The sequence below is a fragment of the Sinohyriopsis cumingii genome, chromosome 12, assembly GCF_028554795.1.
Source record: "Sinohyriopsis cumingii isolate HCF-2022 chromosome 12, ASM2855479v2, whole genome shotgun sequence".
Lineage (NCBI taxonomy): Eukaryota > Metazoa > Mollusca > Bivalvia > Unionida > Unionidae > Sinohyriopsis > Sinohyriopsis cumingii.
The window spans coordinates 52876411-52893265 of NC_142972.1; the positions used below are offsets into that span (position 1 = coordinate 52876411).

A 16855-nucleotide genomic window follows, 5' to 3' on the forward strand; every position below is an offset into this window, starting at 1 on the left:
GCAGCAATCAGGTTAATTCCTGATGCAACTGGTGGTTTTTATACTGAACCAACACTGCCACCAACCCCTACATTTACATTCATTTTTGACAGGAAATAGCTATTTTGAATATTATCCAATGACAAGGCAGCTAAAAGAATCAGTATGTGCCTTATGCATTAATAAAGTTCACTAGTACTATAACAAATTAGCATACTTTTCATCACCCCTCAAGCATCTAGATTTTTATATATTTACTTCTGTAGCAGACACACTTAAACACGTAAGCCTAGTACTCTGCTCATTTGCAGCCCGAGTTACGGATTTGATCTCCACTGCTCATCAAGCGGAAGCCACCAACAAGGTCATCCTATTTCCAAGCCTAACTCAACGTAAATTTAAACCACATTACAGATTTAGCTTATGTGTGAATGTATAAATGCTAGGCTTGTGATAATTAGATTCATGCCTTCTACCTTAATACCTCAAAATACGAAACTATCCAGTGGGACATTTGGTAGTGGTTCTAGCTGTGGACTTTCGGTTATTCTTACGGATGTGAGCTGCAAGATACGGTTGAAACTGTCCACTTGGTGTACGGTTATACCAGATGACATTGAACGATGACAACCAATAGCACCAAGTTAAAAGAAATAGCACGCGAAACTATTGATAAATCATTTACAGATTTGCATAAATTAAGCCAAGATATATGGAATAACCCTGAGCTTGCATTCAAAGAGTATTATGCGCACGAAAGGCTTGCAACCTTTCTCGAAACGTCGAACTTCACGGTTCAACGGAAATTTAAATTGGAGACGGCTTTTAAAGCATGCTATGGGAATGAATCATCGCCTGGCCCTCACGTCGCCGTGCTCTGTGAATATGACGCACTGCCGGGCATTGGTCATGCTTGTGGGCACAATTTGATCGCAGAGGTGGGCGTTGGTGCTGCCCTAGGTATTCAGGCTGCAATGAAGGCCGCCGATAAGCCAATGGGAAAGGTAAATTGTATGTGTGACGATACAGTACAAGTTACATGTGTGCGTATTTACTCATTTTAAATTAAATATAAATGGTTCTTTTAGAATTTAACACTAATTTTCTTTAACCAAAGTCTGTTCAGTCCTGGTTATTGAATGCTCTGCACCTTAACTGTCACCAAGAAACTTCCAGACGAAAATGATCAATCTTTATGGTCTTTTAAAATGGTGACCATTCTCAGCTTTGGTAAAGAAAAGAGCACGTTGAGTGGAATCGTGACAAAATAGGGTAGTATGAATTTGTTGATCAGTATGCATATCTTTCATTGTGACATCACAGCACACAACATTCAGTCTGGATTGTACTGGATCACACCTTCAGATTCATTTTGTCCAAAACTGTCTACGTACCTTAACATTGATTTTGCCATATGCACTTCTCAGAACGTCTAAATAATGACCTTCCATAGGAATGTGGAAATATAAGAATCCAAATGAAGTGAATACTTGCCACTTAAGGTATGCAGAATCAAAATCTAACAAATTACTCCATTAATGAATGCCTGCATGACCTGTGTGACTTGTACTATACTTTACTCAGGCCTTCTAGTAGATTTATAGTTGAAGGGTGAATTGCCAAAGTAGGCAAAGGTTTGGGGGACCTTTCCCAGTGGGGATATATCTTTTTTCCTGAAGTAGCCATGTATTAAGTCAAAGTAGCCAGTTAAATTACCTGCCTCCTGGCTGATGAGGAAAGCCTGTTTCCTGTAATGGCCAATTGCCATTTTTGGCTACATACCAATTGTTGCCATAGAGCAAATGTCTCACTAACAAACGTGTTAAGTAAAAGTAGCCAGTTAAATCACCTGCCTCCTGGCTGATGAGGAAAGCCCCATTTCCTGTAATGGCCAATTGCCATTTTTGGCTGCATACCAATCATTGCCATAGAGCAAATGTCTCACTAACAAATGTGAACTGTTATTATGCATATCTTTAGATGAGCATTTTGTGAGATAATTCTATGCATAATAAGTAAATATTCACAATAATTTGTTTCTGTATGAGCAACGTGTCATGTTCTTGACATGTCATCGCAGTATAAAACTGACTCGGCCCCCATCTAGATTATGGTAAGTTACAAAGATGGTATAACATGGATACTACTACCTGTTTATCAAGATGCATCTGTAAGGATAAACTGGTGTCTCTTAGTTTCAGTATTCCATTAAATTCAGTATTTGAATGAAATTGAACATTGAAAATTTGCATTTGATTCAAGTAGGAATCAATGTGTATTAACAAACTGTTTTTGAACAAAATTACAAGTGTTCCACTGAACCTAAGGTCTCTCCTGAATCCTTGTCATGAGGTATCACCACAGTACTCTGATTTGAAATCCCAGTTTTCATTCCAAAACCCCAAAGTTCAAAGAGCATGCTTCATACAGATAAGCATAATCAGCCAATCAACCAATTTCATAGCCTGATTAGACTACAGGTAAAATGAAAACCTTATATTTCTTTGTGCGGGCTTGGGGTTTCTATTCTTAACCATCATTTTCAGCAGACTGGAGTCCTGAACTCCCAGCTTCATAATCAAGCTGAGTCTGATTACATTTAGTTTTAATGTTCTGGTGAACATTCTGTAATGTGGGGGGGGTATACATACTGCCATAAAAATATTGTTATTCTCAGTGTATATATTTTATCTTGGATTTTGATCTACTTGTAGTCTCATGAGACAGAAGATGTGTGTGCTGTTGCAAACAGATAGTCATCAGCATACAGTTGTATGTACAGTATATATACACACTTTTGATAAAATCAAGGGTGGCACATTTGTTGACCTGTTTCACATGCATACAGCTTAATGAAGATTTTTGTTCCTTTGCAGCTGACTGTGCTGGGAACTCCAGCTGAAGAAGGGATGTGCGGAAAAGCTGACTTGATTCAACTTGGTGCATTTGAGGGTCTCGATGTTGCAATGATGGCTCACCCTTCCCAGGTCACACTATCCAAACCCAGATATGTCTCAATGACTCCGTAGGTAATTTGCATCATCATCAGTAATATATATAGACTTCATAAAATTTACCATATAAAGTGGCTTATAAGTAAAGTCTAACTGCACAGACCCAGATAATGCATTTATCCTTCCATCTGGGGACTAGCAAACTGCAAGCTTTCCCAGTGTTATGAGGATTACTATGTATCTGAATATCTTCTTGTCCTTGTGTTTTGAGAAAAATGGCTGGACATTACAGGAATTTGCACATTCATGCACATCTCGCTATTGAATCTGCTACAGCATTGTCAGAGATAAAGATGTGAACCTTGTTGGTTCATCCAGATGTCTCATTAAATGGATTTGAAAACTGATTTTACAATTTTGATCCAACCCATATGGATAAACCTCGTTATGAGGTTGATCTGATTATTATGTATTATTAAGATATACAAAGGGACAGGATGACTTTTTTGATCAGCACTAATATAAAATTACCTATGATAATTGTTTTAAAATAATTTTTGTTGAGTACACATAAGTACAATGTAAAACATAGCAGTCACATTTCCTGTCAAGGTGGCAGTGCAGCAGTTTGTTGTGGGTAAAGTTACTCATTCTGTGACATGATCATTTGACCCTTGTCTTGTGACTCTTTGTCACAGCTCTAAATAATTTAACTCTTATGTTGGATTAATCGATGAAGCTAAGACAGTTCATTCCCTGACATGCTTCTTTAAAGGTCACACATTTATTAGCAATGCTTTGATTATTGACTCAACATGTATCCCAGGCTTTTTTAAAAATTTATATATTTATTTCAGTTTTTAATTACATACATGGTGTTCCTACCTAAATATGCATGTGCAGTTTAAAGCTAATGCAATATGAACACAACTTGGAGACTAAAAGAAAACCACAAGGTACTGGATTTGGCTCTATCTTCATGCCCAAGAAGTAGGAGTTTCGACTACTGAGAAAGTCGCAATCTTTAAACATGTGTCACAGTGTCAGTTAAGTCATGTAAAGTACATGGGCTTTTAAAGTATAATTTGAATTTCTCATTTCATCATAAGGCATTGATTAAGTATGTTGAGCATTATGTACTATGTTACATATATCTCCCTAGATCCTATCGTTCATTGTAATATTCAGTTTGCTTATGTTGTTTAGGGTCAATATCATCTACAAAGGGAAAGCATCACATGCTTCTTCGTATCCATGGGAAGGAGTTAATGCCCTTGATGCAGCAGTGATGTGCTACAACAACATATCCTGTCTACGACAACAGATGAAGCCAGATTGGCGGGTTCATGGTGAGACAGTTACTGTAATACTTTATTGTACATGTCAGTAGTTGACACTTGCTTGACTACTCTTTACACCTTGTCAGCCAATATAATGCACCTATATAAAATCAATATGAACAGGGCCTGGCTAACATGTCAGTGATGTCACACTTATGTGTGCAGAATTGAATCAGTGCTAAGTTTTGTTTTGAGATTATCTTAAGAAAATATGATAGATGGAAGAGCGGGGGTCAAGCTAGATTTGTATTGACTTCTTCTTTTGGCAGAACAGAAAGAAGTGGAAGCAAAGCAAGATATGCAATATATATATATATATATATATATATATATATATACACACACCTCTCCCTCGATAACTCACACACATCGGGGTCCAAAATCATCGACCGCATTATAAGCGAGACACAAGTTATCGAGAGATCTATTCGAAAAACCCAAAACCAATAAAGGGATTGACGTGAAGGCAAAAGGGGGGTGGGTGGTTGACAGGTTATAGTGTTGAATACTCAATTTATAATTGTGCTGAGACTAACTGTGAATAAATATCTCTTCATAACGGTGTACTTTGTTTATTGTTTCCTCATAGAGCAACATTAATTTCAGGATAAATTACAGTATATTGAGAAGATCATTAAAAACATTATTCCACATGGTTTCCGTTCGCTTAACACGTGTACCACTGCACACATTGTGTACTTCATCACTTATTTATGTGTTGAATTGGATACATTCTAGTTTTATTATTTGATCCAAATTAGACGGGATTTTTTATTCCAAAAGATAGGCACTCTTTTCGAGAAACATTGTCGGACGATGGATTTGATTGTGGTCGAAGTAAAATGAAAAATAATCACAAGGGTTAATCATTAGCAACATGAATTTAATGGGTCTACAAATTTAAAACAACGTAAATTTGAACACGATAATACTTGCCGTTTTGACACGCTTGACAAGTATACTATACTGTTGGGCATTAATGCGCACTTAAGGTTTTGGTCTCCAGTATTGAAGCAAAACACATACCGAATTTGACCAATTGACGAAAATAAAATACAGCAGTGCTTACCATATGAAAAGAGGCAATTGTCGCCAGAATATTCTGTTAAAATAATATTAATTTTGGACATGGAATACCACCACAATGTTTTTCTGACTCTCGATTAATCAGCCTATTCTGCGCACAGCATTGAAAAGATGTAATGTTTATCCATCAGGCTATAGAAATGAAATATATTACTTTGGACTGTTTCTGTCAGCAGTTCAGTCGAGTAATTAGGTCAGGTTTATGGCTATTTTTACAAAATTCAAGTAAGAATGCCAGTAAATGGCAAGAGATATTAAGCAAACTAAACCAGTCTTATAAAAAAGTTAGTAAAGTTCAATGTTTTATAAAAAATTAAGCTATTTAAAATATATTTTCTTCGGGAAGAAAATCGGGAGCCACACAGGACACCATGTTATAAGTGGGATCGCGAGTTATCCGGATGCGAGTTACCAAGGGAGTGGTGTAGTGTGTATATATCTTTTTATTCTCATATTTCAGTTATGCTCTCTATTTCTCAGTATGCATATCTGTATTAAAGATTGGTTTTCTGCAATTTTGTATTTTCAAGTAGAAATTTTCCAAGTTGTATGTATATTGTAAACATATTTTGTAGGCATAAAAAATTATCTTATTCATTTGTAGTGTATTGTGGTTGCATGCCTTAAAAGCACTGTAGAAGCTATACATTGTAATGAATTTTAACTGATAGGAGTAACTAGATTACAGTGAACTTCAAGTTAGTAAACATGCTTAAACAACTACGCTTAAACAAGAATCTTCTTTTTTTACTTATGAAGGTTCACTATAAAATGGCAGTTGAAAAAAGTCTGTAAACTTGTTTTAAACAACCCCTGTAACATGTACAGCAGAGCAAATGCACACATTTTGATATCATTATGAACTAAAACCTTCTTTCCAACCAAATTGAAACAGCCAACATTGGAGTATATCTGTTTTTAGAGAGACGGTTTTCTTAATGTAACCACTCACATTATAGCTTTTTTACAACAGTCCAATGATAGGATTACAAATTTATGGCTTGATTATTTGTCTACGTACATGTAGTAGCATCTGGCACTGGTTATACAGTATTTGTTTCACTGCTTTTTTTCATGCATTATTTCACAAAAATGAGTGAAAACAATTTTGACCTTACAGTGCTTCTCAGATTCAACAACATAGCATTGTCCCATACCATGGGACCTACATAATTCATTTTTATGCTAAATCTTGAATAACATAATATATAGACTCAGCTTTCTGAGCTGAATATTTTCCTTAATATATTGCCCAAATATTTATGAAAGCAGACAATCTAACAAAGTGGTACTTCCCAGACACTTAAGGTTTTGAGCTGATTATTTGAAGAAAATAATGCACACATAACAATTAAAATCTCAGAGATCTCAGAAATGCTTAATTACACATATTTGGATGCCAATTTTTGATCTGGGATGCAGAAAATCACTGCGGCAAAATTCAAAGACTTGCCAGTCCTGCTTCAGCTACCTGCTTTGTGGGAAAATGTGTTGGTCAGTTAGCTGTGCTGATATTTACAATGACAGAATTCAGTGACTGAAAGACCCCTTGATATACATACATGTTGCCATTTTATAAAAGTACATAAAAAAGAACATGATGCAATAGCTGGGTGGCAAGTTCAAAGGCTTTGACTGGTGGCCGGGTGGGAAAATGTACTGATTGAATTCAGAGGCAGAAAGACCCAGAGATGTACATGTGGTCATTTATAAAAGTACATCAAATAAACAACTTTAGCTTTCGTTATTGTGTTCATTTCCGAATGTAGCGGAATAAGCAGTGCACGTGACCTCAGAGTCAAGATATGTTGAGACTTAGACAAAATGCCATTTGTAAGTGGGCAACAAGTCACCTAAAAATGTAAACTTTGCCTTATTCTATTAGGAAAGCGAAAATGACTTTGCCGTGTGATTATTTAAGAGGTACATTGACTGACCATACCATATTTTATTTAAATGCCCCTCGCTTTAGCCCGGTTAGTTCTGTTGTTGTAGTGAATGTATTGATCAAGGCATCAGTAGCTAGGCCTAGTTTTTATATCAATTATGTTGACAAACAAACTCTTGCCCATTCACAAGCATTATGTTTTGATAGCTGATTGACCATTAACCCTTTTCCGAGTAAGGTAGCAACTATCAATTTCCTACATGATATCCTTTGATGATAAAAGATACAAACTTGTGTTTTAAGATCAGAATCGGTGATCTGGATATTTATTAACTGCCTTTTGTACACTATTTTGTCAAAAATTTAGTTTGAAACTGTAAGTGAACCAGTAGGTCTAATGGGAAATAATGGCAGACTTCACTAAGTCTAGGATGTACCAATTTATTAGATTGTCTTTTTTCTTAAATCATCAGGCAAATATATTCAGAAAAAATATACAAATCATTCAAACCAAAGTCTAGGTATTATTTTATTAAAGATTGAACTTTAAAATGCAAATTATGTATGTCAGAAACGTATGGGACAATGCTATGTTGTGGAATTCGCGAGATGCGCTTTAAGGTGTAAGCTGTTTTCTGACTTGACACGTATTTGCGAAAATACAGGGAAAATCAAGCAAATCAGATGCTATTTATTTGCCTAAAATTTCTAAAAGTATGTATACAGATAAATAAACCATAAATTTGTGATCCTGTCAATGGACTATTTGTAATGAAGCTACATTATAGTGAGTGATTACATTATGAAAACCTCTCCATCTAAAAATAGATGTACTCATGTCTGTGTTGATTCCGAGGGAAAGAAGGGACTGCAACTTTTGATGGTGGGACTCCTATTTTTACCAAAATGGGAGTCTTGGACTCTAGTTTTAAAATCCTAGCGAAACCTCTGAATCTTCAGGTCACCAATTCTGTTTTTAAAACACAAACTGCTATTTACATGCTAATGTTTAAGTTTCAAAACACAAATTTTTATGTTTTTATCATCAAACGATAACATGCGGAAATCGGCCAGTGATAGTTGCCATAACCATATAACACCGAAAATAACTGGCTAAGGTGAGGAAGTATCCTAAAAGGTACGGTCACTTGGTGTATGTCTAAAAAATCACAGGGCTGTCATTTTCGCTTTCCTAACAGAAACAGACAAAGTTTTCATTTTTTTAAACAAATTAGTCACCCACTTTGTCTGGTAGCATGACCCCTGGGAAGAGAAACATTTATTACTTGAATGGATTAACTTTTGGTACAGAATCAACATTTGTTTGATTGCCCATCAAAGTATAATCAGATAGACAAAAATGAAAGTATGTCTGCTTATGAAGCCATTTGTCAAGGTAAGTGGAAAAAACTGTTCCCCTATCATTAGTAGCATGCTTCACTTTGTACACACAACATTGATAGCTTTCTATACAATAAAAAGACGATCTTCATAAGGTGGAGGGAACTAACAAATTAAAATACTGCACTTTGTCTAGCACTCTATGTTTCTGCCAGACTTAGTAAATGATACTTTATTTGTTGAGAAGTCTAATGGTCAGTTCACTTATAATTTTGGAGGGACCCAGTCTAGATTTAGAAGGGCCAAGACATTGGTGTATCAACCTTTTTAAGCTCTTTAGATCAGCAAATAAATGATGCTTTCACACACACAAAATAGGTTTTCAGTCCTTAATTCATTTCATTGGAAGAGATTATACCTTTAATATGATGATACTGTAGTAAAAAATTTATTTCACAAATGGATGAAATATGAATGAGTGGTGCACTTGCTGATATGTGTACATCACCAATCATCATGTTTAACAGGGCTGGAAAAATCCATTGTCTTGCAGCCTTGGACAAGCTTAAAGGTTGGCTGGACTAGAGAGATTTTTGTCACATGCTTCTAATTGTAATCATTGATGCAGAGCAAGTATTGTGTTTGAATTTTTTCAACTTTGATCCATAGTTCATGGTATTATTAGCTTGCCTTTATCAAAATATAGACGTAGCCAAACATAGTACAAGTTTTTCATTGGTTATGGTACGGTTCACTTTACTATAAGATATTAATTTTGTGCCAAATATTGTTTAAGATTATATAACAAGTATTTCAATCCAATTTAGAGGTAATGAAGCCAGATTTTATTAAATCCTTTATTCAGCATTTATAGAAAGTAATTGTTTCTAAAATTGTCTAAAAGTAAATGTTATCAGTAAATTCATCAGAACCATGTAAAGTGATCATTTTAAGATGAAACAATAACATTCAGTTTTCACAGTCTTGAGTTGTTTCAGGTGTAATAAAGAATGGTGGGGAACAAGCCAACATCATTCCGGAGGAGACCGAGTTGGAATATTATATAAGGACACCCAATGATACAGACATGATTGTACTCAGGAAGAAAATCAGTGACTGCATTGAGGCTGCTTCCATGGCAACTGGTTGCACTGTAATTACCATGACAGTTCTCTTTGTTAATTAGCATGACTTGTACAGAAAACTACATAATGTCAACATTTACCTACATTATAACAGTCACATTATGTCACATCACTGTTTCTTCATTTCATAAAACCTCTATGTTATACACTGATTGTAAAATTAGCAGCATGGTTGATTGATGCAACTCAAACTTCATATTAGTTATTACATTTATCAACCATGTTAAACAATGCAATGTGCAATGCAGGCAGTTCATGGTGTAAAATGTTATTTAACCCATTTTATAAATTTATAGCTAATGAACCCTAACGTATGATTCTTGATTTATCGTGTTAACAAAAGGTTTACAAAGAATTGTACTGAAGCTACCCAGCCAAAACACGCTTATATTCAAAGTTGCTTGATCTCTTTAAATTGCATGGAAAGTTTCTTATTCCATTTTGCTTTTAAAATATGTGAGTTTTAATTGTTTGTCTTTGTTTGTGCAATGATTATAATCATATTATTTTAAATGTCCTGTTAATAAATTTTTATCTTTTGTGTTTTTTTTAAGGTGGATTATAAGTTTGGCACAAAGTCCTACTCATACCTGATGTCAAACCAAACACTAGCTACACTGTATGAGCAGAATGCTAAATTGGTTGGAGTAGAGTTTGAGACAGATGAGGAGAAGAGACAAAAGTTTGGCGGTTCTACTGACATGGGGAATGTCTCACAGATCTTGCCAAGTATACATCCAAAATTTTATATAGGCACCAACTTTAGTCAGCACACAAGGGAATTTGCAGTAGCAGCAGGTAAAGTCAGTTACTTTGTGCCATATTGACTTCATGATCTGCCCTTTTCATGACTTGGTAACCTGTCCCACTCATGAGTGTATGAACTTGGTAATTGGCTCCATAAATGAGTGTATGGACTTGGTACTCTCTTCCATTCATGACCGTATGGTCTTGGTAATTCTATTTGTGAATGTAAGGCCTTGGTAATCTGTTCCATTCATGAGTGTATGTACTTGGTAATATGTCCCCATTATTTACAGTGATAATATTTTAGAATGTCTCATGATTGCCCCTAGTGTGAAAGCATAATCAGAGGTTACAGAGAGTTTCACACCATTCACCAATGTACAGATTTACCTAAAATACAAAATGAGGATCCTGAGGAAAGTTGTTGTTGTTGTGGGATTTAACGGCAATTTTCAGCACACGATAGGCTATACATGGCGGCCAGTATTAATGGTGGAGGAAGAACCTGGGAAAACCCCGGAAAGAACCACCGACCCACAAGAAGTTACTGGCAGTCTTTCTCACATACCCACATTGGCTGAATTCAAGACTCAAACCAATGCACCTGAGGAAAGTAAAATGATGGACTCAGCAGCTTGCTATTCACCTTTGATTCAGTCTGGTTTCAAATAGCATTCTTCAGTTATAAAATCATCTGCACCAGTCATGACTTGGCTGACTCAATAAGTACCTCCATGACATAGATCTGGAATTAAACTCAGCGATGAAATCTGGCAAACCAAGCAATTGAGGGACCTTGAAGTGAAAAGGAGTGGGAGAGAACAAGGAAATGATATTTATGATCAATGATGGATTGGCCAAAATTGTCGGTTGTTTTGAACTATTTTGTTACTCTGAGTAGAAGTGTTGTGAGATATTGATTTGTCTCACACTCCACTGGGAGTGTGTGTGTGTATGTATATGTATATATACACACACACACACATATATATATATATATATATAGAGAGAGAGAGAGAGAGAGAAAGTTCTTGGAATCATAGAGAACTGGGTACAAATGTGATGACTGTTCTACCATCCCAACATGTTACACTGCATTTACCTTCCTGAAATTTCTTTTTATTTAAATAGTTCATGTTCAGTATTGTAATTTGATTTGGATGACATTGGATAATATCTTTACCAGACAGCCTGAATAAGTTTAGATAACAGCAGTCTCATTTGGTCCATGAACACATTCATCTTGTGATTTTTTAGCCAACTTCAGATATTTATTGTACTTTTGTTTCCAGGAGATCCAATGGCTCAACCATATACACTGGCAGTTGCAAAGGCCCTGGCAATGACTGCTATTGATTTATTCACTGATCCGTCCATACTTGAGAAAGTCGGGAAAGATTTTGAGGAAGACATTCAAAGAAAATGTTCTGCACGATGAAAAATATATCCTCACGGATAGCTTGATGTGTTCATTTTCTCCCACTTTCATATTATGTGTTAAAATTTATAAAAGTCTTACACAGGTGATGTACATCATGTCATAGTTTGGAGAGGAAAAAGGATTGTTTAGTTTCTTGTGATTTAATTGGTCCATGAAGACCTGGTATGAAATCATATCTGCCTAGTCAGGAAAGATACCAGATCATTGTCATAATGTTGGTAAGTTGATCAGTATTGTAAATTTGTTGGATTGCTATTATTGATCTGTATTGAAATGATAACCAAGTCGGTAGAAAACATACTGGAGTTTGGCACAAAGGCCTTGCCAGGTAAGGTCCTTTTTGATTTGGTGTCATTCCATGCTAGGTCACTAACAACCATGTAACTAATAATTCTCATGCATCTGTTTATTATGATAATCAGAAGAAGAAAAATAGCTGCCCATTTTGGCTTTTTTTGTGTGGATGTATGCCTGCTTTTAGCTCATATACATTCAAATAAAATTATTTTTAGAAAAAATAAATTGCCCTCTAGCACTGAAAGTAGTAGATATTTACATCAATGTGCAATGGGAATGAAATGTACCTCTTTTGTATCAATTCAGAAATTTCTGCATAGGTGAGGTCTGTTTTTTTATTCTATCCAAAATAAACTTTAGTCTATAATTTAACCATAATGCCTTATATATTTTTTTGTGACAGTGTTAATTTCGGAACTATTCAGATCATTTATTTTGGAGAAGAAAGATTATGTCTGTAACTAGGAGTATTTTTTTGTATTAACAAGCATTTACTTTCAAAAGCAGTATTACAAATTCAGAAGTAATTTACTTGACATCTGTCCTAATTGCTCAGTCTTATTTTGTTATGGTAGCACTTTAAGGTTGCTGTTAAATCATAGCTCAATGAATGTATCATTCCATAGAAAAAGAGTGCTTTTACTCAGTTATTTCCCTTTGGCTACATCTTATGAATGTTTGTTGTGTTGATAATTAATAAAAAGACCCACAGTAAACTGAACACCTAATGTCATAAACCTTTTTTTACAATTTTATTAACCTCTATTAATGTTTTGAAACTATTTTAAAGCTGCACTGGTTGAAAATAAATGTGATTTCAAGTTGCAATCGGCTTTTGAGTTTTATTTCAACATTTAAATCAATCCACTTACAGAAATGGAAAGTGTTGATTTCCTACCCACTCTTTCCACACCCCATTTTGTTTTTCTTTTTTTTTTGGTTTTGAAGCTTTTACATTTTTGAAGTTTTCAATATGAAAATATTCTTTATCTTTTAATTTGTTTAATACAGGCACATCTTATTTACCTTGTCAGATATACCTGTGTAATAGTCATGACGTTTTTACCTGTGTATCAGATATACCTGTGTAATGTAATAGTCATGTCTCTTTTACCAGTGTATCAGATATACATGTGTAATACAGCCATGTCTTGTTTTACCTGTGTATCAGATATACCTGTGTAATACAGTCATGTCTTTTTTATTATACCTGTGTAATCCAGCCATGTCTTTTATTTCCTGTGTGTCAGATATACCTGTGTAATAGTCATGTTTTTTTTACCTGTGTATCAGATATACCTGTGCAATACAGTCATGTCTTTTTTACCTGTGTAATCCAGCCATGTCTTTTATTTCCTGTGTGTCAGATATACCTGTGTAATACAGTCATGTCTTTTTTATTATACCTGTGTAATACAGTCATGTCTTTTTTACCTGTGTAATCCAGCCATGTCTTTTATTTCCTGTGTGTCAGATATACCTGTGTAATAGTCATGTTTTTTTTGCCTGTGTATCAGATATACCTGGGTAATACAGCCATGTCTTTTTTTCTCCTGTGTATCAGATATATAGTCTCTTTTGAAACAAGTTATTGTGTTGTCACTGCTGTTTTATTATATATTGAATATTATAGTCTGCCACAGGTCCATTATGAATCATACCTGACTTCCTGTCTTCAAAAGTATGTACCTGGCACAATTACAATCTAGCTGCAGATACCTTCATACAAATGTCAAATTGTTCCTCCAGTGTAAATGTTTTGTAATTTGGAAAAATAAAGTTTGCCATGAGAGTGCAATGTTATTTTTAGTAGACTTTGCAGCCTAATGTACACTGTAAGGTGAATGATTGTGTTGCTGACAATCATGCAGATAAAAATTAAAGTTGTTACATGTATACTGTATACAATGTGCAAGATACCAACTGCTGTAACTGGTAAAATTGCAAGAAACTATAGCAAAAAGATACTTTTTTTAAATTATAGGCCACACATTCCAAAATGACACATTGTCAATAAAAATGGCTTATGCTAGTGATTTGACATCATTTAAGTAATAATTCAAATATTCTGATGACTATTTTTTTACAGTAGTCCCCCTCTTGAACGCCCCCCGACCAACGGCCACCCACTTCTTACAGCCAGAATCTCTTGGCACAGTCGAGTTTGTATTCAGAAGTACCCCTCAAAAATGGCCACCCCTCTAACGTGACCAGCGGCCAGCATATTAGTGCAAAAATGTAAACTGTTACCCTCACGAGGGGCCACTTTTTTCCAAATATATACAGAACCAGTAATTCTTATCATCACGTAAAGTGATTAATCAGTTTATCTCTATCATCGTTACATGTCTCTCAATGTCAAGTAAACATTACTGAAAGAAGTTTACAGGAAATGGGCTCAACAATGTTATGATAGAGTTTTGGACTTCACACATCTGTTGAGTTCTTCCCTTTGATGATTACAACCAGATGTAATTGTCAAGATCATAACAAGGTCAGCATAGGCTAAAAATAGGTTTTGTGCATTAACACACACACACACAGAAACTAATGTTGAACAAAACAATGTACCAGACAAAGACTGAAAAATCACATGACAACAGATCACTTCCTTTATAAAGAAGGCATTCATCCACTCGACAAAGGTTTCTTCTGCAAAATTAAATTGCATACAGTTAGCAACACCTGAATGAATCATTACCAAACATTCACATCATGTAAATGGAGACATATTATTTTAGAAAAAGGTTGGTTATTCTACTCAGTGACATCAGGTGAGGTAGGGAGGGGGGACTTGCCAAACATTTTTATGTAGAAAAGACTTGAATACACAACATCGTAACAGATAAGGAGGTTATTCAGCAACAGTGGGAAAAATGGAGCAGATGGAAAGAGAATTATGTATGTACCAAGATTTAAATGACGTTTTTGAATGGTTTTGCAATGACATGACAACAATACAAGCTCGCATATCATGCTTATGCTGAGAATAAGAACTATTAATGTATATTGAGTTGAAATAAGTCTAGTATTATAACAAGAAGAACATTTTAATAAATAATGTTACTTTTAAGCGAAAGTATTAAATGAAGACATTAAATGCTTTGAAGTATGTAGCTTCCTTACTACATGCATATACTTCTCACAAAAATTTATTCCCCCTCTGAAAAGGACACCTGTTGTATAAGGCCACTTTACCAGTGTAGAAGGGGTGGCCATATAAGAGGGGGACCACTGTATACCAAGTCAGTAGTGAAATCCATTCCAGTACTAAAAGAATCGGGTAGCCTAATGGCCTGGGCCCCACTAATTTTGGATCAGGCCGTCCTGTATTCTAAGTGAGGTGTCCATCGAGCTTGTCAAAAACAAAAATTAATTTGCCTGAGGAAACTTGGATTGCGCTGATGAGTTGTGTAAATGTATTTTGAAGATGTTAACATGCTGTCATAACTCAGTGGAATCTATATCTTATCACCTCTGTCCTACGGGAAACTGACGTCGGAAACTGAAGCATGGCATGTAATGGTAAAAATATGATTTTGTACTCCATAACTCCCTGACACAGTTGTGTCTCAAAAAAACAGTTTTCAGTTTTAAAAAAAAAAATTCCAGTATATCCCCATTACATGTACCATGTATAAATGGTAAACAGTCATGATTGAACACCAAGACCACCCAGTCCCTAGTGAGTGTAGTGAACAACAATAATGACACCTGCATTACTTTCAAACCCCTTTAAACCCTATTGAATTTATATTCAAACTGTAGCTATTGCAACTTTAAAAAAGGGGAAATTCCAGGCTTGTGGAATTTCAGTTAGGGCTTGTGAGGTTATTTAAGTCACCAGCTCAGGGTCTGTGTCAAAAACAAATAGTGATAATATTGTAAAATAAAGGCTGATAGTGGTATTGTAAAGTGCACGATTGTGACTTTGATACACACTGGTATAAAGAAAGTCAGTACATCTTTACTGTATACTCACTACTTTAATGACTGCAACTTAATAAAGGATTACAAAGCTACAGTAACAAAACTCAATAAATCAAATGTCGTATAAGTAGATCATAGATTTTTATAATTTTATTGTATTATACCCAGTATGCTAAACATTCCACAATAATGCAGTATCTACAAAAGTGTCTTAGCCACCAAAATGTTTAATCCATATTTAGTGGCAAAAACACTTCAGTATTTTGATGGGTTTTTTCAAAGGTCTTGTTTAATTACTATTCTATTGTTCAAGATATTTCACTTGAAAGTTTAATAAATAATAATTGAGCTGTTTCTTGCTCACACTTACAAATATCCTTATGCCACACTGGTTAGACATACTAAACATCAAAAGTTTTTAAAATGAAACTGTATAAAGCAAGACATGATTCGGATCCTGATGAGCACAACAAATGTTCACCCATCAAATAAGGAGGACATTGACTGTGCAATTAGACAATGGCTGATTTCTGGATCTGGAGGAAAACATTGCTTTATGTGAAGTATGTTGAGATCCATGTAAACACAAGTCAGTTTAAAATGATTTTGTTTTTATCTTTGCATATTTTGAAGTGCAGCAATTGTCATGTTGTGTGACAAATAATAGTTACAAAAATGGGGCAATTTGATGTTTTTAAAGTCACAAG

General features: G+C 35.1%; 1 protein-coding gene across 2 annotated transcripts; it reads left to right on the forward strand.

Annotated features, from left to right (window-relative positions):
* Positions 1 to 334: 334 nt before the first annotated feature.
* On the forward strand, positions 335 to 14011 carry LOC149786444 (xaa-Arg dipeptidase-like). 2 transcript variants are annotated; one of them, XM_089976887.1, is made up of 6 exons: positions 335 to 1022; positions 2856 to 3004; positions 4140 to 4282; positions 9587 to 9741; positions 10288 to 10531; positions 11773 to 14011. In XM_089976887.1, the coding sequence occupies exons 1-6, from the start codon at positions 603 to 605 to the stop codon at positions 11916 to 11918; spliced, it is 1257 nt and encodes a 418-aa protein (XP_089833013.1). In that variant the 5' UTR covers positions 335 to 602; the 3' UTR covers positions 11919 to 14011. The 2 variants fall into 2 exon arrangements, with proteins under 2 accessions (XP_089833013.1, XP_089833014.1); XM_089976888.1 differs by having other exon boundaries at positions 339 to 983.
* The last annotated feature ends 2844 nt before the right edge of the window (positions 14012 to 16855 follow it).